Genomic DNA, 23,609 nt, shown 5'->3' with positions numbered 1-23,609 from the left:
CTTATTCTACCTAACATATCAAATAAAATGTCAACCAACATGGTTCATATGTTGAAGACCAGCAGTCGTGTCTTTTCACTAATATATTTTTAAATGCTCTTTAAGTGCAGTGATGTAACATACTCTCTTTAAAGTAAAGATACTTGTTTCCATGTCTTGAGTTCATTTGGTTTCTGGAAATATGAAATAATGGTCAGAACCTTACTATGGCAGGGGAAGAGAGAATTGCTGCAAATGATATACGGTTTGTATAAATAAGAACCACAGACCTAAGTATGTAACAACTCTGTAAATATGTAACAATTCTGACTATACATCGTAAAATATCAGAGTCATCAGAAGTATTATTTTACTGTAACTGAAAATTGGATATGCCTGAATGGCATAAAACATTGACAATGAAATGGCAATTCCATAATGATTGACATCAATGAGAATTTTGTGATTTGCTTTTAAGCAGAATTTCTCCTGTGTTGCCATAACTAGTACCAGCATTTGAAACATATTATGGAATCAGAACTTCTTATGTTATAACATGCATGGAGGACTAGCAAATTGCAATGATGTGGAAGCTTTGCTATATTTTTTCTGAAATTACTTTTGCTCAAGATACCTAGAAAAAACAAGTATCCAGAAGCAAGGAAACAGCAACCTCACTGGGGCCACAAATAAGCCATGTCTCATTGCGATTCATGACCAATTTAACAAAACAGTAATTCTGTTAAAAACTATAATGCAGAGAAAATGGATTGAAGACTGCAACCTCTCCCTAGTTTCACAGAAAACTTGTTTTAATTGCTGTCATCTGAAAAGGTAAACAATCAGTCTCCCAAATGGAAGCATACGCTTCTGATACATCTTACAGATATGCTAAAAGCAAGCAGACGGGTGCTAAACAAGAATGGAGGGGGTGGGACAAGAAAAAAAGATATGCTTTAATGTCTCTAGGAAGATGTTGCTGCAATAGAAATGCCAACATGTGACAGCTGAAGTATGAACAGTCAGATGTAAACAACTATTCCTCAACTAGCTCACAGTTCAAAATAAAAGTACAAGCAATGTGTATTAGTTTAACTTTCATATGAGATGAACAGAAACCTAAGAGTCTATGTAAATATATGATTTAGAGTTCTCAACTGGGTGAGTATATTTCCATTCTAATCAACCTGCTATTGCTCTTTTGCATGGACCAGGACCAGGATCAGGCAGCTGAGTCTCATTGTTTTCAGTAGAATTTTTCATGAATAATTAAGGGCAGATTACAATTTAGAACTTCAGAGATGAAAATCAGAAATAGCTTCACTTACTGCATTGGAGCTGACCATGTCTCCCCCACTCTTTTTTTTTTTTTTTTTTTTGAGCCAGTTCAGGATGCCATTATCATCAATAATTGGCCAAAGTTGCTAATGAGAGCAACAAGAACTCTATTTAAGATGCGGAGAAGCTGGCCTTTGGACATTAGGGTCTTCCTGATCTGATCATCCTGCTCAGAGTGCTAAGTAAAATTGAGCAGAGACTTTCTTCTTGATTCGTGTTTGGTCATTAAGAAATAAAGTTACACAGCTATGGAACTCTACCTTGCTTTTCTGAACCATTAGCCCAGTAACCATCCAAATAGCACAGTGCATATGAAGATCTTTTACAGAAACACCTTTGAGTAAAATCCTGATTATTTAAAATCAGTAATTTTGACCAAGCTGAGAGGTTACCATCAGAATTTACAATTTTCAAGAGGACCACAATGAAAGCAAATATCAGGCTGAATACAGAAGCAAGCAGAAACATTCAGCAAAAGGCTGCAGATAGATCCCAATGGTTGCAAAGCTGTTGGAAGCTGTGCTACTGCAAAGAGGAACACATTTTAAAATGCTACTTTTGTAACTGCAACTCTTGTGTTTTACAATGGGAAACTAAAATAAATAAACTGCGGATAAAAATTAATCTTCCCGATCAAAGAGATCTTTTCAAGTGTAAAGGAGGACACGTGCCTCTATAGAAGCTATAAAAGATACATCCCTTACTTCAAAAGTATGAACAGTGTACAAGACCACAACCTGAAAGGTAAACGTTACCCTAAAATGTTTTTTTCCAAAATTTTGTTACATATTGCTGTATAATTCTTTATAGATTTCACTTTCAATATATAGTGGTAAAAGACCAAGATTGTGGAAAACCTTAGCAGAACATACAAAGATAAAAACAACTGGGTAGAACACATCTCCTCCCCCTCCCTTCCCCACAACTCGACTCCCCAAAACTGTGGATTAATTTGGATACAGCTTTGACAAACATAAAAATCTTGTTTAATGATGTTCCTCAAACAAAACAGTTAGCAAAATATTTGAATATCTGTGTATAATGTCACATTTAATGTAAACATCAAATAACGTACCAAAAGGTTTTACTGGTGGGGTGGGGGGGAAGAACTTAAAGCGGCACCATTCTTTATACCACTAGAGAAGCCAGAGGGGAAGAAACCAGATTACAAGCATTTACACATGCATAGTTGGGAGGAGGACCAAATATTTTACTAAATTCACTCAATTGTTTCTTTTAAATAGTTATTAAACTACAAAGCACCCAACATAGCGAAAAATTTGTTTTTAATTTCATGATACTTGTGTACAAACCTATCAAATTAATCTTTCCAACAAGCTAAAATTAGCAGCTTGTCCAAAAATAAAATGTTTACTTTTTTCCTTTTTATACTGACCACTGCTTTTTTAACTCTGAAATGTTAAAAACAATGGTACGTGGATTTGCAAGTAGGTCTTCACTTTATCCTAGAGTCAAAGAAGATTACTATACCACATCATACAGGTTCTAAAACTATAAAAGTCTTAGAATGCAGCATCCATTTACAGAAAGCTGATAAAACTGAAAGTAATTAGAAGATGCTGCACTTTTATTTAAAAAAAAATAAACAATTTAAGCAGACGTAACATACATTTGTACATTAACTGGACATTTCTGGTACAGAAATCCAGCATAATATGCTAAATGTTATTGAATAAATGTAAATGCTACTTACATTTTTAAATACAATTTTGACAACTTTTTTAATGTTTTATTTTTTTTAAGTTGCACAGTTAACTCTTCAGCTGCTAGCTTTAATGCAACACATATATAAAGTTACATAATTTTTAAGTGTATTTTTCTAGGGATTTTTTTCTCAAATCTCTGACCCACATCAAAAGGGAAAAAAAGTAAGAAGATGGAATATAATTTATAAAGGTTAGCTTCAAGTCTAGCAGCAAAGCAATTAAACCAAGATATATTCACTAATATAAACAAAGAAATATGGTGGCAACTGCAGGGGAAGCCCCAACTATCTTAAAACTACTGACACGAATAGAAATTAAAAATTCTCTACAAAAATATTCTGATTATTTAAAATAGGAGTAAAAGCCATTGCTACCTGATGAACTACCTAGACTAAGTTCCTGAAACAAAGACAAAGGGTCACTATTCTTTTTTGCCTGCTCAGGAGCGGGCTTGGGCTTTGGTGGAGCCCTCAGAGCACTTGCGTAGGACATGGCAGGCTTGTTCACCCCGGTGCTCAGCTGGCTGTTGCTGTGGGATTCAACAATCTGCTTGTTGGGCATGAGGGGCGGGAACTGGCCAAGATGCTGCAGCATGTTGTAATTAAAAGAATTGGACATCTGGATGCTTTCAGCTTTCATCTGTTCCTCCTGGGGTTTGACCGTCTTCGCTGGAACTGGAAACCGAGAACAAATAAGGTAGCTGTTTTAATTCAACACTTTTCACAAACAAGTGGAAAAGCTAACAGCTAGCTTCACCTTCTCCAAGCTGTGCATGAAGCAGCTAGCTAAAAGGCTGTGGGGATTAGCAAATGTTTTGAATGTTGTATGAAATCCCAAATCCTCAAAGTTTACAGGTTTCTGAAAACTCTCATGCTACCCTGAAAGTTTCTTGGGAAAATAAGCTTCAGATATAGTGGGGATAAAACAAATACAACTGGGTGAGATGAAACTGTGTATAAGCTGAAATTGCAAAAAATAATAATGCAAAATGACTCTAAGACACATGCCTTGTGAATACTTATCCCAGATCTCAACCTTGGGGGATTCTTGGGAATGCAGTAGTCTGCAACTTGAACGGGGGAGTTTAAATGTTCCTGTACATGAGTAGAGCACAAACATGCAATTTTTGATCCTATACTGTGGTCATTGAGTATAATTGGATTATTTTGGAGCAAGTGGAGCACAGCCTTAAGGCTCTCATTTTTTCTCTAAAACAGTGGTGGGATACATATGGGTCACTTGCAAGCCCAGACTGCATTGTTCCTCCCCATTTTTCTTTAGCCTGCAGAAACTTATAATTTGCTAATTTAGCTTGGTTTCCCCACCTGCCCGCCCCCCACATTTTTGCAGCATGGAAGTGGTGAAGGGAATACAGCCCACAGTGTGTCTGGGGTGCAAGGGGGAATTGTCTGCCAGACTGTCCAAAGTTTCTCATTCCTGCTGTAGCTAACACCTTAGAACATGAAGCCAGTGCTGGTTTCAAAAAAGAGCTGAAGCCCCTCTGCATGCATTACCCCCTTAGTATGAGCACTAAACATTTACAAATATGTTTTTCATGGCCAAATTCATTACAAAGTACAATGGTCTTGACAGAAAGAAGCTAAGCCCATGAGAAACCTGGCAAATCAGTCTGCTTCTACCAGGAACAACTGTGAAATAAACTTTCATAAAGCACTATTCACTAAAGATTACTATCTTAATGCACTATCTTAATGGAATGATTTATGGTAAGAAATGTCACCTTTTGGTTCTAAAGCCTCATCTGTTCTAGAGGAAGTCAGGATACACTACTGTGATATTTAGGTGAAATTTCACTACCAAAATTCCCATCAATTGAAAAAACCCACTGAAGATAATGAAGCCTTCTTTCAGCACAGGATCCAGGGGCTCAGAACATGGAAGGAGGGGATGAATTCCCCTCTTCCCCAAAGTTCCTTCTTCTCAGCAGCCATACTAAGGAGGATGAGGAAGGCTTCCATGCCAAAATAAAACAAAAACAAAAACAAAAACAAAACCCAACCCCCCCCCCCACCTTTGGTGAAAAAGAGCAGGAAATTCCCCCTCTCCCTATTCCTATCCTGTGATCTCTTGCAATCCCAAGGGCCTTCATCCCTACCCTTGCATGTGACTCTAATACCCCTTCAAGCCTAGGTCCCTACCTTAGAAATGATGGTGGAGGAGAAATGAAAAGAAACAGATACTGAAACATGACTGAATAAAAATGAGGTAAAATTCCATAGACACTCTGTGCGCTTACTCTTAAACCTGCTCTTCTTGGAAGACAGAGCCCTGCCTACTTTTCCCTCAACTGCCCCCACTTCATAGACAAAATGAAGAATAGTTTTAAAAGCACAAAAGGTAATGCATCATCGCTTACTTCATGAAGATGAGCTGCATGAGTAGAAAATCATGTGTCCCTCCTTTCTCCTTGTGCATAATGTAAAAGCTTTATAGATTCTGTTCACAGTCTTTAATCAACTGTGATTTATATCTGAACATGGGAAACTGTTCAAACAATGGGCTTTTTCACAAACTAAGATATTAAACAATGGCTTAATCTACATTGACTCAAACCAGCTATTCAACTGAACAGCAATGCATATAATGAAAGTAATGGAAGTTCATGGATTGTGCCTGTGCATCCTCATAAAACTTTTAAGTGATACATTTGAACAAAGACTACTAAAGTTTGTCTCCTTGCCTAAAGAAAGCATGCTAAGACACTTGTATTATGCAGCTGGTCCATAACATCTGTGATCTCTAGATGGAGAGGCAGGGGCACATCAATAAACTTTCTGAGTCATCTACCACTTGGAAATAGCTGAGTGAAGTAGGCTGGGTTAAAGGTGACAAGGTAAACATCGCTTACCCAACAGCTCTCTTGGCTGGCCTGCTCTATTGGATCCATTGCATGGAATGTTCTGATATGGGGCTGATGAGGTGGTATTTACCCACAATTCTGGGGGTGAATAATTGAAAGAGGATGGGTTACTATGGTCCTGAAGCTCTTTACACTGTCCAAGGCTATCTTGAGGAGCGTTTACATCTTCAGAACAAGCCTGGGCTGAACTAGATGAAATTCTTCTTTGGTACAACGGCCTGCCTGGTCCTCTTGGTTCATACTGCACAGAAGAAAAGAAAAAGCAAGAAAAGAGATATTTACACATCACTTGTGGCAATCCCCCATCTGATTCTCAAGGCTTGCAGTTTGAAATAACCTTTAAAAGAACAAACACATTTTTCTTCATGTAATTTTAGACGTGAAAGAAATGCTAATCTGAACTATCCCAGCACAGGAGTAGGAAGAATATAAACACATTGCACTTAATCTCTGCTTTTAAATAGTAGGAGTGATGAGACTAGAGTTTCTTTAAATGACAATTCCAGAGCCTGATGCTTTTCAAGCTGCTTTCTTCACATCAGCCAATAATGCAATGCATTTTAATGCCCCTCCTTTCCTCAAACAAGAACCTCTCCATTCCTCAATTTCTTGCTTTGTATTTCAGGCATTATCATTTGCTGCTTCCAAACTGGCCTTCTACTACTTCCCTCTTGTATGCAATTGTGAGATATATTTGCCAGTTGTAATGTCGTTCTACTTCCACAGTTTAATTTATCCCTCAAAAATAATGCTAAGTAGCAGATAGCAGCATAATGTAGGTAATTCTATTAATTGGTTTTTCAACATGTTTCATTTTCACTTTGAGGCCTTTCCTAGTATTGCTCTGATATAAAGTCAAGGTAAAAAAAAGAAAAGGAAAAATAGTAAAGTTAGGTTAAGAAACATTGTGATTCAGGGTTAAAGAAAAAGCCCCTTAAGGGATTTTCTGAGGGAAGGGAACACCCTGTATTACACAAAGCTGGGTATTGGAAACATTGATTATTGGCTAGCTTGTTTACATTTTAATGAAGTCGCAGTTCAAATAATGACTAAAGCCTGCAACTAATAAAGCTGTAATTCCTCAGGTTACCCTTAAAAAAAGAAACACCTTAATTTGTGTCAAGTTGCTCTAAAGTGACTATTGTAACCATAAAAGAGAAAATTGCTATAAATCAAGATTATCAATCATTATTACATGGAAAATAAAAAGGCATAAATCCATTAAATGTCACAAAGAATTCAGTACATATGTGTGAATAAAAACTTTTTATTTTCTCCCACCCCCCAATTAAAGCAGGACCATATTCTGACGGTTCATGATTTTGCATCCTTAACTTTATTCCTCAGGTCTACAATGGATTAAATGTATTTTCTGGAGTCTGCAGACTTTTTGGGCCAATTGGTATATTTGGCTATTTGAGAAAGCGGGGTGGGCAACACCATAAAATTGCTTCCCATGACTATGTGGATAGTCACATGATGTCTGCTATTAGGGCCTGGCTAATCAAAAGAGTTAGAAAGCCAATGGAAGTGGAGAGAAATAGCAAGATAAACTGGGAAAGGCTCCAGGTTAGGAAGAGAGAAAAAGAAGGTGATTAGGCCCAAGAAAGGAGTGAGAGAACAGGATGGGTAGAGAAAAATACCAAGGCTAGAAGCTGGGAATGGAGAGATGGGAGGGACAAAGGAAAAGATCTGTGTACTCATGAAAAGTTTGGATCTGACCAGGAAGCTTTCCTTCTCTTCCTGATCAATGAATCAGAAGCAAGTTCAGGAACAGGAAGGAGAACTTGACACCATAATGTTTTTCACAGCTTTAAAATCAAAAATAAATATTTGAAGGAGATAGAGTACGGAACGTCCTGCAGATGCCCCTGCAGGTTTCCACAACCTGCAGGTATCGCATTAGGATCTCCTGTAGAAAGGATATAACAGAACACAGTGGTTTTGGATTTATGTGACACAGAATGAGGGGTAGGATAGAAAATAGACTTGGACCAAATCCTAGATTTCTGAATAACCTATAGTAGGAAAGCAAGGACTTCTGACTCTCAGTATATCTACTTACTGGCAATGTTATGTTAGTTGCAGTCGCGCCCGACCCATCACGACCCCATGAACAACATTCTTCCAGGCTCTCCTGTCCTCCACCATCCCCCGGAGTCCACCCAAGCTCACACCGACTGTTTCATTGACTCCCTCTAGCCACCTCATTCTCTGCTGTCCCCTTCTTCTTTTGCCATCTATTGTTCCCAGCATTAGGCTCCTCTCCAGGGAGTCCTTCCTTCTCATTAGATGGCCAAAGTATTGGAGTTTCATCTTCAGTATTTGGCCTTCTAAAGAGCAGTCAGGGTTGATCTCCTCTAAGACTGATTGGTTTGATCTTCTTGCAGTCCAAGGGACTCGCAGGTGTCTTCTCCAGCACCACAGTTCAAAGGCCTCAATTCTTTGGCGCTCAGCCTTCCTTATGATCCAACTTTCACAGCCATACATTGTAACTGGGAAAACAATAGCCTTGACTATAAAAACTTTTGTCGGCAGGATGATGTCTCTGCTTTTTAGTATGATGTCTAGATTTGCCATAGTTTTCCTCCCAAGGAACAAGCGTCTATTAATTTTCTTGGCTGCAGTCCCCATTTGTGGTGATCTTGGAGCCCAGGAAAATAAAATCTGTCACTACCTCCATTTCTTCCCCGTCTTTTGCCAGGATGTGATAGGACTGGATGCCATGGTCTTTACTTTTTTTAATGTTGAGTTTCAAGCCAACTTTTGTGCTCTCTTCTTTCACCCACATCAAGAGGCTCTTTAGTTCCTTTTCACTTTCTGCCATTAGAGTAGTATCATCTGCATATCTGAGGTTGTTGATATTTCTCCTGGCAATCTCAATTCCGACTTGTGATTCATCTAGCCCCGCCTTTCACATAATGTGCCTGCATATAAGTTAAATAGGCAGGTTTCTCAAGAGACAAAGATGGTCTGGTACTCCCATCTCTTTAAGAACTTGCCACAATTGTGATCCACACAATCAAAGGCTTTAGCATAGTCAATGAAACAGAAGTAGATGTTTTTCTGGAACTCCCTAGCTTTCTCCATGATCCAGTGTATGTTGGCAATTTGATCTCTAGTTCCTCTGCCTCTTCGAAACCCTGCCTGTATTTCTGGTAGTTCTTGGTCCACATACTGCTGGAGCCTAGTTAGAAGGATTTTGAGCATAACTTTGCTAGCATGTGAAATGAGTGCAATGGTGAGGTAGTTTGAACATTCTTTGGCATTGCCCTTCCTTGGGATGGGAATGTAAACTGACCTTTTCCAATCCTGTGGCCACTGTTGAGTTTGCCAAACTTGCTGGCATATTGAGTGTAGCACTTTAACTTTTAGGATTTTGAATAGCTCAGCAGGAATACTGTCTCTTCCACTAGCTGTGTTGTTGCTAAGACTTCCTAAGGCCCTTTTGACTTCACATTCCAGGATGTCTGGCTCAAGGTCAGCAACCACCCCATTGTGGTTATCAGGGACGTTAGGCTCTTTCTTGCATGGTTCTGTGTAATCTTGCCACCTCTTCTTAATCTCTTCTGCCTCTGTTAGGTCCCTGCCATTTTGGTCCTTTATCATGCCCATCTATGCATGAAACGTTTCCTTCATATCTCCAATTTTCTTGAAGAGATCTCTGGTCCTCCCTATTCTATTGTTTTCTTCTGTTTCTTTGCACTGTTCATTTAAGAATGCATTCTTATCTCTTCTAGCTATTCTCTGGAATTCTGCATTCAGTTGGGTGTATCTTTCTCTTTCTCCCTTGCCTTTCGCTTCCCTTCTTTCCTCAGCTATTTGTAAAGCTTCCTCAGACAGCCATTTTGCTTTCTTGCATTTCTTTTTCTTTGGGATGGTTTTAGTTGCTACCTCTTGTACAATGTTGTGAACCTCCATCCATAGCTCTTCAGGCACTCTGTCTATCAGATCTAATTCCTTAAATTTATTTTTCACCTCTACTATATATTCATCAGGAATATGATTCAGGTCATACCTGAGTGGCCTAGTCCTTTTCCCTACTTTCTTCAATTTAAGCCTAAATTTTGCAACAAGAAGCTCATGATCTGAGCCACAGTCAGGTCCTGGTCTAGTTTTTACTGACTGTATAGAGCTTCTCCATCTTTGGCTGCAGAACACACAGTCAATCTGATTTCTGAATTGACCATCTGGTGATGTCCATATGCAGAGTAGACTCTTGGGTTGTTGCAAAAGAGTGTTTGCTATGACCAGCTTGTTCTCTTGACACGATTCTGCCAGCCTTTGCCCTGCTTCATTTTGTACTCTAAGGTCAAACTTGCCTGTTATTCCAGTTATCTTATATCTATTCTGGCTATGTTATCCTACTTTAGCATTCCAATCCCCCATGATGAAAACAATATTGCAGGCTAATAATATAAATGTTTCAATAATGCTAAGTACTGTTAATCAAGAGAGATCTCTTCAATTGTATGCCTTTTACTGCACTGAAGGGATAATTATTAGAGCTAGTTTCCAGCCATAACAGCTGCTTATACATCTTATCCACTATATTTTTATTTGTAGTTTTTAAATTCTCACATTTTGTACTCTTTCTCAAAAGTACTTTATTTTCTCCAGCTACGCAACAGCAGAATGGGAGATATTAGTAATATTTGAAACAGGTGAATTATGGTACTAATGGTTCTCACTAAGTCAACATGTTCCCATACTGAAATACCTCCAGACTGCTAATATGAAGTAACAGAATCCTTCCATTCCTTTCTTCCGCAAGAAGTACTATATGGACTGGGTAAACCCCACATCACATCATGTTGCATGTGTGGTATGTTATCTGGTATTTTCCATCCTACTGCATAGGCAGCAGTTTGGATTGTACTTCAAAAGGAAAGCTTCCTGACTCAGGGCTATTCTCCCCTCCCACAACAGCCCATCTTACACTGTTTGAAGTAGTTTGGAAGGGCACCTGGCCCTGAGGGGAGACTTTTCCTAGGGTTCAGAAAGCTGCAGAATGTAGGAAGGGATGAGACACATTCATTCTGTGAACTTCATTATATTAACACATCTTAAGATGCAAGCCAGAATTTCCTGTTTTTAAACATGTACCAGCCCATAGGATATCTTTAGTAATGGGGAAATTCTACTATAACTATAGAGGGAAAGAAGGATTATTATTGCAAAATGTCTGTAAGGCTGCATAAGTTCTCCAGATGTTGATGGTGTCAAATTAATTTAGTAAGCCTTAATAATATTAACGATAAAAAGTGAAAGACCTTGCTTACAAATCAGCCACTATCTCATGTTGGCTGGAAGTTCAAAGGTTTATAACTATCATATACTGATTAATTATGGTTCATTGGAATTAAGGAAAGTTCACTTTCCCCTCCTCTGAGAAATCTGGAACTACCACAACTAGTGGTAAGATTTTGGTGGAAAGGAACCAACTGTTCACATTTAATGTTTGATTGCAGCTAGGAAGGATTTTTTCTCCAACTGATGAGCAATTTTTGTGAGAGAAGAGAGTTTCTCCTGCATTCTGGAGCCCACCATTTTTCATTGCTATTGTTCTACCTTTATTGATGTATTTCATTTTTATACCACCCAATAGCTGAGGCTCTCTGGGAAGTTACAAACACACAAACAAGAAAGGAAAAAATTAACGTAAAACCACAAAAATTGCAAGTGAATCGGCACAGAGGTATAGCAAAGGTACAGGATAAAATGTAATATTAAAACTAAAGTTAAAAGGTTAACTGTTAAATACTGGGAAAATAAACAAAGATTTTTACCTGGTGCCAAAAAGAATTCAGAGTAAGTGCTAGACGCACCTCTTTGGGGAGCTCATTCTACAGTCGAGGTGCCAGTGGTCGAAATGGAGAAATTCCCAAAAATAGAATTAAAGGATTGGATTAATAAATTAAAAAATAACCATATATATAGATGGAAAGACTGGAAAAATAAGATTAAAAATATATTACAATTAAGGAGTATATTGCCAGAGGTTAAATTAGATTGGTTAAATCTAATTCAATTAGAATAATGGATAAAGATGGAGGATAAATTTAAAGATGAAGAAAGGCAATTAACAGATTTTGAAATGATTATAAAAGAATGTGAGACTGAGGAAGAATATACAAGTAAAGGAAGAATTGCCAAAATCTATAGGATATTAATGGAGTTAGGGGATCAGAGAAAAAGTTTCAAATTAATTTGGGAAATGGATGTAGGTGAGATAAAAGACAAGGACTGGAAGAATATTTGGAATAGAAGAGTATATAAGAATATATCAGTTAGAATTAAAAAGCATGGATACAAGGTGATAAGGAGATGGTATTTAACACCAGTTAAGATAAATCAAATTGATGACAAATATTCTAATACATGTTGGAGATGTGATAAAAGATTGGAACTTATAAACATATGTGGTGGGATTGTGAAAATATACAAAAGATTTGGATTGTTATTTAAGGAAATTAGAGAAATTTTAGATATAGACTTAGAAATGTCACCAAGAATGCTGTTATTACTGTTGATAGAGAAACAAGATATAAATGAAGTTAAGAAAGAATTGATTGTAAGTATGATAATGGCAGTTAGGCTAGTGATAGTTAAATATTGGAAACAGAATTGGGTTTTGCAAAGGCATGAATGGTATAATGAAATATGGAACATGGTAATTAATGATAAACTGATGACAGAAATAAATATTAAAAGAGGGTTAATGAGAGCAAATAAATATAATGAAATTTGGGAAGATTTTGTAAAAGCAGTACTGATAGAAGGAAAAGGCGGTAAACCCAGTCAAGATTATATGAACTTCTGGAGGAGATATGGAAATAATTGAAGTACATTCTATATTATTAACTGTTATAGTATGTAAATGGTGGTAGCAATGGTCTCCGGGGTGGTGGGGGCACTTTATTATTTATTATTATTGTGCTTTTGTTATATTATTATTGTTGTGATGCATTGTATTTATGGTTTTTTTGTCAAAAAGAATAAAAAAGGGAGGAAATAATACAGTCGAGGTGCCACAACCAAAAAGGTTCTTCTCATGGTAGCTACTCTCCTTAATTCTGCTGGAGTGGTCTCCCAGAGAAGGACCCCAAAGATTACCTTAGGGTCTGAGTAGATACATATGGAATGTGGCTTTCCTTCAGATAACTTAGCCCAGGGGTCAGCAACCCGCAGTTCCAGAGCTGCACGTGGCTCTTGAATCCCTTTGCTGCGGCTCCATCACCCAAAATATGTGTCACAGTCTCCGATCTGTGACCAAGGCTTCGAGTTACAAATACCAATAGGTGATGATGAGGCATCCACTGAGGAACACTGCGCTAGCAGGTTAAGTAAATTGTGACAATGCAGGGAAAGAGTGGAACAAGCTTCCTGCAGGCTCTCATGTTACATGAAACACTGCTGAAAAGATTTTCTTTGTCCAAATGTAATCTCCTTCCTCTGAATGATAAAAGCTGTGCTTGGGACCTGTCACAATTCACATCACTTGACAGTTATCTGCTAATCAGTCACTAAACACACCTATATCTGCGACTTCCCCCAGTAGGCCAACCATGGATAAATCGAAGAAAAGTTACTGAAAAAAACTCAAATGTTTAATGATATGTGGGTAGATTCATTTGCTTTTACTGCTGATGAACTTATGGGGTTTGCTGTTTAATGCATGCAGCCCTTTAGCACTGACTTTGACTCTTCAGGAAGCTGTTCTCCTATTCAAAATATATGAAAGAAGTCCTACTAATTTATAATGAAAGATTAAAAATAACAGTTTTTAGTGACTGAGCAAGAGCTGCAGCTGAATCATAATGAAGATATACACAGCATTAAGGTAAAAAACGATATACGCAGTGTTATCTTCATTTTAGATGTCAAAAGCGTTTTGCAGTTCCCGGTGTTTTCTTTTGTGTGGGAAACAGGTCCAAATGGCTCTTTGAGTGTTAAAGGTTGCCGACCGGACCTAGCCCAAGCCACTTAGGGCTCTGAATGTTAAGACCAGCACTTTGAAGTGCAGCTGGAAGAGGACTGGTATAATGTTCTTGTGAGCCAGTCCCCATTAACAATCTTGCTGCTCTGTTTTTTGGATCAGTTGAAGTCTCTGGACCATTTTCAAAGGCAGCCCCACATTGAGCACATTACAGTAATCCAAACAAGAGGTTACCAGAGCATGGATTACTGTAGCTAGGTTCTGTCGGTCCTGAGAGGTTTGTAGTTGGTATATCAACTTAAGCTAATAAAAGGGGCTCCATGCCACTAAGTCCATTTGTGCCTCAAGTGACACTTCTGGATTCAGGAGCACCCCCAAACTACAAACCTTGTCCTCTATGGGGGCTACAAACCCATCCAGAACAGGTTGAATATCACCCACCTGGACATATGAACCATGCACTAACTTTAACTGGTTGTACATCACCTTGAGTTCTTCTAAGAGAAAAGTTATTAACATGTTTTTGTTAATTTAATCAAGTGTTAAAGATATCTAAAGTGCCTGTGTCAGTACGTAGAGTACTATACTATTTATTTATTTATGGCTGACATCAGATGTACCTGAGCAGCTGACTGCCAGGAAGTCTTGATCTTCAGAACTCAGTAAATGGGCAGGTTGAGATGGGAGAAGGTACTGTCTCAGTAAACAACAGGAATCTCCATCACAGGAAATCAACCCAACTTGAGCTAGATTCAGTTTCCAGAAAAGGTGGTAAAGATAGATGGAGTTCTATACTGCTTCAATACCTTTGCAAGCCACTTTATTAGAAAATTACTGAATCATTTCCCCTTGACGTTAAGTCCATTCATGCCTGACTCTAGGGGGCGGTGCTCATCTCTGTTTCCTAGCCAAGGGAGCCAGCGTTTGTCCGCAGACAGTCTCTGTGGTCATGTGGCCGGCATGACTAAACACCGAAGTGCACGGAACGCTGTTACCTGCCCACCGAAGTGGTACCTTTTTATCTACATGCATTTGCATGCTTTCGAACTGCAAGGTTGGCAGGAGCTGGGACGGAGCAACAGGAACTCACCCCGTTGTGCAGATTCGAACCGGCAACCTTTCGATCTACCAGCCCAGCAGCACAGCAGTTTAAACCACTGCGCCACCTGCAGTCCCTCTTACTGAAAGAGAGGGTATAAATACATAAAAAAGAGAATAAATGAATGTTGAAAGGCAATCAGAATGGCAGTGAGAATGACACATCTGTCTCAAATTCTAACATATAGGAAGAAACCACTTGTTTTGTTTAAAGTATCTTCCTGTGTAGAACTAGATGGGGGGGGGGGGGCAGGGGGAAACCCTAAGCTATACTAAGGAATTTAACATTTTGTGATGTTTTCAGTTTTTGATAAGCTATTCAATTAAGTCATGATCACAAATTTGGACATTTATGAGCAGAAAACTGTTTAGGATTATCACAGTGCTTCATTTTATAAACCATTCAACTTTGTCTTAACATACCATATGCAAAAGTTGTTTAAATATAATTCCATAAACCCTTCAGTAAAAGATTCTATATAGAGAGTGGGGAGAAAAAATGTTTGATTTACATACTGGTTGGTTACATATAAAGGGGATGAGAGAATGAGATAAGGAAATAAGAAAGCACATTTTTTAAGCTTCTTGGCATAGGCTTGTCATCTAACTAGCCTTCTGTAAATGGAAGGCTTCTTTCTGGTCATGCATATGACGGAGATCCAACAGAAAGGAGGAGCCAGATTCCATCAGTTCCCTCTCTCCCTGCAACCAGCCTAACCTTACAGAGCAGAATTTAAAGGGGCATAAAAGAACTACAGAAGGGAAGGGAAGTTGGTGGCAGTTACCCTAACTGTCCCTGTCCACTTGGTCTCCTGAGCAGAATTCTGCTCAAGCATTTTCTTGCCATTGGGAGCAAGCTCTGGATCCCAAACACAATCTTCCTCTAAAGAGGTGTGAGCACAAGAAACAAAGGTATCCTCAAATAAAGGCTAAACTAGATGAAGGAACTTTTTCCTCTGGAAGGGGGCTCCCATTAATGCTAATGGCAGCCTCCTCTTGTAGTGAATAGCAGCTGAACAGGGATTTTCACAGGGGGGTTAAAACCCTCTCTCACACACTGAGGTTCTGATTGCTTTTGGAGTTCTGTTTCCTTGCTTAAAGGAAGGTATCTTAAATGCTTACACACTTCCAACCATTTACTTTGGCCACTAGCAGTATTAACAGCACAATGGGAAAGTTGTGCCAAAACTCTTCCTTAAGACTTCATGTAGTTCCAACTACTGAAAGAACATTTAAAATGCTTATTCTGTAAGGTACTACCTATGTAATTTAAAGTTGGGAAGCCGGTCATATTTCTGGGCCTCAAAAATCAGTGAAACATCTTACATTTAACCTTACTGTCACACTATGATAAACCTGTGAAGAGAAACTAAAGAGCCTCTTGATGCGAATGAAGGAGGAGAGTGTAAAAGTTGGCTTGAAACTCAACATTAAGAAAACTAAGATGATGGCATCCAGCCCTCTCACTTCCTGGCAAACAGATGGGGAAGAAATGGAGGTAGTGACAGATTTCATTTTCTTGGGCTCCAAGATCACTGCAGAGGGGGACTGCAGCCAAGAAATTAAAAGACGCTTGTTCCTGGAGAGGAAAGCTATGGCAAATCTAGACAGCATACTAAAAAGCAGAGACATCACCCTGCCAACAAAAGTGTGTATAGTCAAGGCTATGGTTTTCCCAGTTGCAATGTATGCTGTGAAAGTTGGACCATAAGGAAGGCTGAGCACCAAAGGATTGAAGCCTTTGAATTGTGGTGCTGGAGGAGACTCCTGCGAGACCCTTGGACTGCAAGGCGATCAAACCGGTCAGTCCTAGAGGAGATCAACCCTGACTGCTCTTTGGAAGGCCAGATACTGAAAATGAAACTCAAATACTTTGGCCACCTAACGAGAAGGAAGGAATCCTTGGAGAAGCACATAAAGCTGGAAACATAGATGGCAAAAGAAGAAGGGGACGGCAGAGGATGAGGTGGCTAGATGGAGTCACTGAAGCAGTTGGTGTGAGCTTAAGTGGACTCCGGGGGATGATGGAGGACAGGAAGGCCTGGAGAAATGTTGTCCGTGGGGTCACGATGGGTCAGGCACGACTTCGCGACTAACAACAACAACATGATAAACCTGTACAGGTTGACCTTATGGAGAGGTACAGTGTAAAAAAGTGTTTAAAAGTCAGTTGATAACACATGGTGCAATCTTTTTCACTGGCCTCTGATGAACTGGGACTTCCACAATTACATAAAATCTGAAAAGCTACCAGTGACACTAGTATATGTTCTAACTGTTCAAGTGCAATGTGCAAATGTGAAACTTGCTTCCCCTGCCCCTAAATTATTTTGTTTTGAAATCAATATGAGAACTGTATTTTAGTCTTTTCAAATAAGTTAGAAATGTGGCTAAAATGTTTAATAAAGGCCAAGCATCTAAAGTATCAGAGTCAAAGTATTATGGTAACAAAATCTACCAATTTCTACATGTCTTTTTTGTCAAAAGCTTATTTAATATTCTCATTAATCAAATACAGTGGTACCTTGGCTCATGAACGTAATCCATTCCATGACTCTGGTTGTGACCCAAATTGGTTTTGAACCAAGTCAAATTTCCCCATTAGGTTTTTAATCACAAAAATTTGAAGCAAAGTGACAAAGAACGACAAAGATTGCAGCCATCTCCCCCCCACACACCCAGCACGACCGTGGTTGCACCCGTGCAGGGAAGACGAGCACGATTACGATTGTCACCCGATGTGGAGTTCGCGACCCGAGGCAAAAATTTTCTGAAATTTCTGTTCGTGACCCGATTTGGTCGTGAACTGAGGTGTTTGTGAGCTGAGGTACCACTGTATTCTGTAAGATGTAGGCAAGAGATGAATGTATGTATGGAGGGATGGATGGGTGTGTATATATATGTGTGTAGATGTGTATATGTGTTGTGTGTGTGTATATAAAAACATGAAGAGACATGCGATATTCATTTCTAACAATATTTCTATTCAAATCCTCTATCTTTTGCCCACCCTATTCTGCAAATGTGAAGAGAGATGACTAACACCTTGTGTTTTTGTTGCAACAGAGCAATTCAGCTGCCAATCTGGAAAGGAAAATATTTTTTTCAAACTATTCATTCATTCAATCATTCTTATTTACATATTCAAACCAAAGTGTTAAGTACCATGCCACTTGAGGAAATTAATGGTTAGAAAAATGCAGGAAAATATCCCCATCCAGTACCTAATAGGAGAAAAATAGCTAGGATTGGCGAGGAAAGGTTTTCTACATTGAAGGAGCTCAATTTCTACATCCTCATAAAATGACAAATCCCAAACAAAGAGGGTGACAAATCTTTTCAACAGCATTGTGTGCCCGTCCACCTGGGTTTTTCCTTTAATCCCATCTTACCACATGGGACCCAGTATTAATTTTTCTAATATGTGTCTTTTTTGTGTTTTATCTCTCTCTTCTCCTCATTTAAGTTCTCTTTGTGCCTTCTTTCTTCAAAATTCGTTCTTTTTAAAAATATCATTAAACAAACACGATATTATTATGCACCTGTGCAGTGCCACACTTAGGAAGATTCCTCTAGCTAAGCCTAGAATTTTTTGGGGGAGCCCCCCCTTTTCCTATTATATAAATAGGCCCAACATTTTCTCAGTTCGCTTTCGAGAGCCATTTGCAGTGCCTTGGGATCTCTAGCTATACAGTTACCTCAGCCTTTTCCTCGCAAAAACCTTTATTGTATTTCTTACCACCTTCTTGAGCTTCTGATTGCATTTTTCCAATCTTTTTGCTCACATTTCCTTGCCTCCATTTTTGAAATCCCCTTCTATCCCTCACAAAATTATGCCAACCCTTCTATCGTCTTTCTCTCATACCCTTACACCTTGTCTTCCTTTTTTCCTCCCTGATGGTGTTCAAATCAATGTTTTGTAAGTGCTGAATGCAGCTTTAAGATGCCTTCCACCAATGACCAATCTTTATGCATCTTCTGCTTGTGGGAGGAACATCATGTGAACAAGTGCCCACACTGTAAAAGCAGGGCTGGTCCTCTCAGGATGGAGATATGTGGGAGTGTGCTGTGGGTGCCACGAAAGAAGTCAGTGGTGATGAGGCTGAAAGCCCCTCAACTTCAAAAGAGGCCGCAAAAAACCACCTACTGACCAGTGCTACAGGAAAGCCAAAGCAGTCCTCTGCGGTTTTGAAACCATTGGCTACCTCCAATATGCCTAAGAAACATATGGCGAAGAGAAAACACCTTGAGTCTGAGGGCTCTAAGCAGGCCAAAAAGGCCTGAAAGCCTAAGCACTTGAAAAGAGTGCAGCACCACTCTCCTGCCTGTTCTGAGCATTGTGGCTCACCAAACTGCGCAGCTGCTCTGACCACCTCATCCCCTCCAGCCACACCCCCAACTCAAGCCTTTCCATCCCATCCTCCAATTACTCCAGCTCAGTTGGAGTACACCAGGGTCCAACCCAACGAGGTGGCACCGGCATCATTCTTTGAAGGGGAGATTTGTGATTTGCTAATCTGGTTGTCTACCCTTCCAACGTCCCCTGCTACATCAGTGCACATGTCACACCATGCAACCAGAGTCAAGCTACTAAGCTAAGAAGCTGCAGATAACTGTTATGCTATTTCAAACTGTTCAGCAGAAAAAAGAGCAAATACTAACCAACAAGTTAAGTTCTTTTGCATTCAGAGGTACCTATTAAAATGTATTTACTTTGGATTTTACATATTGAAAAGAGCTGTCTAGATGAATGAAACATACCCAAACCCTAATTGCTTTCAGTCTTTTCATAAAAATTGACATTGTGACAAAAATCTGTTTAAAACTAGCTAGGATTACAAACATAAAAACAAAGATTTGGTGAATGTTTCTTTGTGCATCTGTAAAACAGCAGCGTCCTGATCCCAACTGTGTTCCTGAAATTAAGAAGCCTTATGGCAGTAATTTTCTCAGTATGTCCTGTTGAGCATGGACTCAGGTATTCTCCCATTTATAACTAATGCTGAGTCCCCAGCTAAGATATAAAAACACAAATTTAAGGCAGTAATAATCATAAGCAAGTAGCAATTCTTGGCAACAACAAATGTGGCTCTGTATTTATAAATATAATGCGTGGTTCTGGTATTTTATTTGGTTCTGATCAACACAAATCCGCAGTCTTAATGTGTCAACATGGTATTCTATAATATATGCAAAGTCTAGAATGAACCTGAACAACTTCATGCACAAGTCATTCGGACACACTGAAATACTCATAGACATCCCTTGCTGAAACTTCGCATCATCATCCTTGAGTATGTCAACAGCATAGTGGGCTCTCCCACATTAGAGGCATTCAGGATGCAGATGGACAGCCATCTAAGGCAGATGGTTTAACTTGGAGTCCTGCACTAAACAGGGAGTTGAACACAATCGCCTTCTTGGCACCTTCCAACCTTACTAATCTAGGATTCTATTATTCCTTTCTCTGAATTAATATAAGCAGGATTATTTGCAGAATTTAGCTGAGGTGATCATTCAAGCTAGTCATTATGAGAATTACTATATATCTGTAAAAATTGGTGCCTGAGTTTGGCTTTATTAAATAAAAAACTGTCTTATTTCTCTTATCCCATGTAAACCAGTGTGGGAGTACTTTCAGCTGAAGTGCAGGCAAAATGTTTTAAATAAGTTAATTGACTGGTAATCAATTATAGTTACTTGAGTATAAACAAGCATTTGACTTTACACCTCACTTCTCCTCCAAAATACATAAAATGATGCCTTGGATCAAAATTTAAACTCCATTCATGGGAGTTCTGCTCACAGATGCTCCCTTTGCATTTACAGAAGCTCCTTCCATGAACAGAACAGATCCAGACCTATGTTATTTAAAATAAAATAATCATACTTGAATTACTGTAGAACAGGGTGGAGAGAAACATAATCCAGTACCCAAGCACCAACATGCCTTTTCTGTAGCCTGCTAAGAACAGTACCCAATGGAGCCAAGACCCTCCTGCCTTCCCACTGGTAATCTGAACATCCATGATCTTGCAAACTCTTAATTCTAGAAGGAAATGTTAAGGAATTTGTCCATCACTTTAATATCTCCACACATGACCTTCATAAAGCAAAGAGGCCAACTAAGTCCAAGCATTTGTTCTGCAACAGAAGTACTGTTCTGCCACAGCAGGGCCTGCAGTCCAAAGAAAGAGAATCTAGATTCCTAATGGGTTAAACTGGACTTGTCCACCTCAGCCACAATTCAATCCTTCTTATTCTTCTGCTAGAGATCAAAAATGTGCTCACATTGAAGCCAGGGTTCTTTTGGGCCCAGACCTTGCCCTAGACACAAGGTAAGTTTTCAAGTTGTTAGTGAGGCCGCTCCACTTTGCTGGAAAGTTCCCTCAGCCAGTGCACATGGACTCTAAGGCAGCTGGCACCCTTGGAATGTAGTAAAAAAGAGTTTACATGTGGCAAGGGGACAAACAAGCAACTAGCTAGATCCTACTGGGGAACAAAATATGGTTAGAACTGGATCGACAGTCTAACTAAACCAAATAATGCAGAGATGTAACTCAAACTGCCTTCCTTAGCTGGACACATAGCCATAGGCATTTATGGTAGAAAAATCCAGGCAGAAGGACCAAGGATAATAATGGTATCAATGCCCCTATGCAGCCTTCAAAGATAGTAGCTAAGTATGGAGACAGCCTTGCTCCTTGGATCCATGTAGTTCAGGCAGTATAAAATAAGAACCTGGGTGGGGAGGGTGTTGCTGTTAATCCAAAGAATGCTGGTTAGAAAAAAAGTGCTCCAACTTCTCTTCTGCAAACCCTTACACACATTCTAGCAGAAGAAATACACAGTCAGATCATGGTCAAGTTCTGCTGAAGTTCTTGTGGTTCTGCAAGCTCTTGCACAAGCAGAAGAACACAGTAGGACTTGGTATCATTTTTCTACACAGTGCTTTCATTTGAGATATAAAGTAACCTTGCATAACTGAAAGCAATATTTTCATCCTCTTTTTCTATTCATTATGAACTACCCAAGTAAAGTATTTCCAGGACATGTTCAACTAGAGCTTGGCTGAACTTCCAAGTGAAGAGGTTCATTACGTACAGTAGTTACCAAGAGTACCATTCAATCTACCCTTAAAGTTTGAACTCAGTACCCAGCACACCAAAAAAAAAAATCTGAGAGCATGTGGGAGTAAATTTTCTTGTTAATAAGAGATTGCCTGAGCTAAAATGTCCTAACGGTATTTTACTGATTTGTTTTGTTTTACCTTTATATTTTGGGCTTTGTTAGTTATGTAGACATAGTTTTAAATAGCAAACATTCTAACACCATGTATGTAACCATGACATTATTGAAATAATGTTAATAAACAATAAAGTAAAACATTAGTTTGTTAAGTACTTCAGTTTTCTTTCATATAAAAGCATGTCCAAACTCAGCACAGCAAAAAGAAGATAAATCTTCTTTGTGGATATGGTTTTTTACCTCTTGAAAAATAATTACTCCTGGACCATCCAATAACCTGATAAAAATCAAGCAATAGTAAAAGCAACTGAACCAGTAAGATTATACAAGGCCTTCTCCAAAGCTAGAATTTACTACCATGGAATAGCGAATCAGTTTTACATTAAGGCATAATGGACAGGAATGCAAATACTGCAACCCACATACCTCTTCTAAGCTGTGCAGCGAAGAAGCAGATACTGCTCGTGATGTGAGGGGGTGAAATGGTTCCTGACCAACCATGTGCTGATGATTTTGTATTTGTATAAAAGGGTTCTGCTGTGATCTATGAGGCAATGGAGGTATACCATAATGAAAGCCTTGCCCCATTAGATGACTCTGGTGTATGTTAGCATAGGTCCATGATCCATCGGATTGCAGATATTTCAAAGAAGGTGCAGCTATGTGTTCTGATGGCATTGAAAAAGGGGGATTGTACATTTGAGGCAAATGCTGCTGAAATGCTGGGTTGTTGGATATTTCAATATTTCTATTCTCAAAGTTAGGAAAATGGCCACTGTGGTTTGAACTGCAGGAAGGGGAGGGGAGTGCTGGTGGGCTTCTGGGCTGAACTTGTCTGTATTGCAAAAGTCTTGACTGAGGTGGTGGCATTTCAACTAGGTCCCTGCTTTCATTTTGTTCACGATGTGATAGTTCTCGGAGAAAATCCTGGAACCTGTATTAAGATAATAAATGCCCAGATGAGAAACTGAAGGAATATAACATTTTCTCATGGTTGCAAGAATCTTATGAACAATCACTGATAAGCCTTCCATGTAGTTGTGCAACATCCATGTGCGATTTGTTGAGAGTGTGCCCTCCAGATATCCCAATCATTTAAATGCATACCAGGCTTCTAACCTAGGTTTTCACCTCAAATAGTTGAAGTATGAAACAGACAAATAAAGTCCTGTGTAAAAACTCTTTATGAATGGTTTTTTAAAAAGATGATTAGGTCATAATGGAAAAGTTCTCCAAAATCTACAGTGGTAATAGATGCTCAGGGCACCTGAGAGTGAAAAGCCACTGGATTTCATCACATTTATGCTAATACATAACAATTGGTTTGTTCTTTGCTTTTCCTTCATTTACTTCTAAAGTTAAATTTGCAAATAACCCACTGTGGCTCTTTTGAGGTTAC

General features: G+C 39.0%; 1 protein-coding gene across 3 annotated transcripts in view; it reads right to left on the bottom strand.

Moving 5' to 3' along the window:
• Positions 1-911: 911 nt before the first annotated feature.
• Positions 912-23,609, bottom strand: part of HELZ (helicase with zinc finger) — a 148,518-nt gene continuing 125,820 nt past the window's right edge. For all 3 annotated transcript variants that reach the window (XM_044449538.1, XM_044449537.1, XM_044449539.1), the window contains 3 exons: positions 22,637-23,144; positions 5,914-6,166; positions 912-3,718 (listed from right to left, as the gene is read on the bottom strand). In XM_044449538.1, the coding sequence (XP_044305473.1) occupies positions 3,387-3,718; positions 5,914-6,166; positions 22,637-23,144 (1,093 nt within the window). In that variant the 3' untranslated portion in view covers positions 912-3,386. The remainder of the gene's footprint in view (positions 3,719-5,913; positions 6,167-22,636; positions 23,145-23,609) is intronic.

The sequence above is a fragment of the Varanus komodoensis genome, unplaced genomic scaffold, assembly GCF_004798865.1.
Source record: "Varanus komodoensis strain SLA01 unplaced genomic scaffold, ASM479886v1 scaffold59_1, whole genome shotgun sequence".
Lineage (NCBI taxonomy): Eukaryota > Metazoa > Chordata > Lepidosauria > Squamata > Varanidae > Varanus > Varanus komodoensis.
This window is presented reverse-complemented; position numbering and strand designations above follow the sequence as displayed.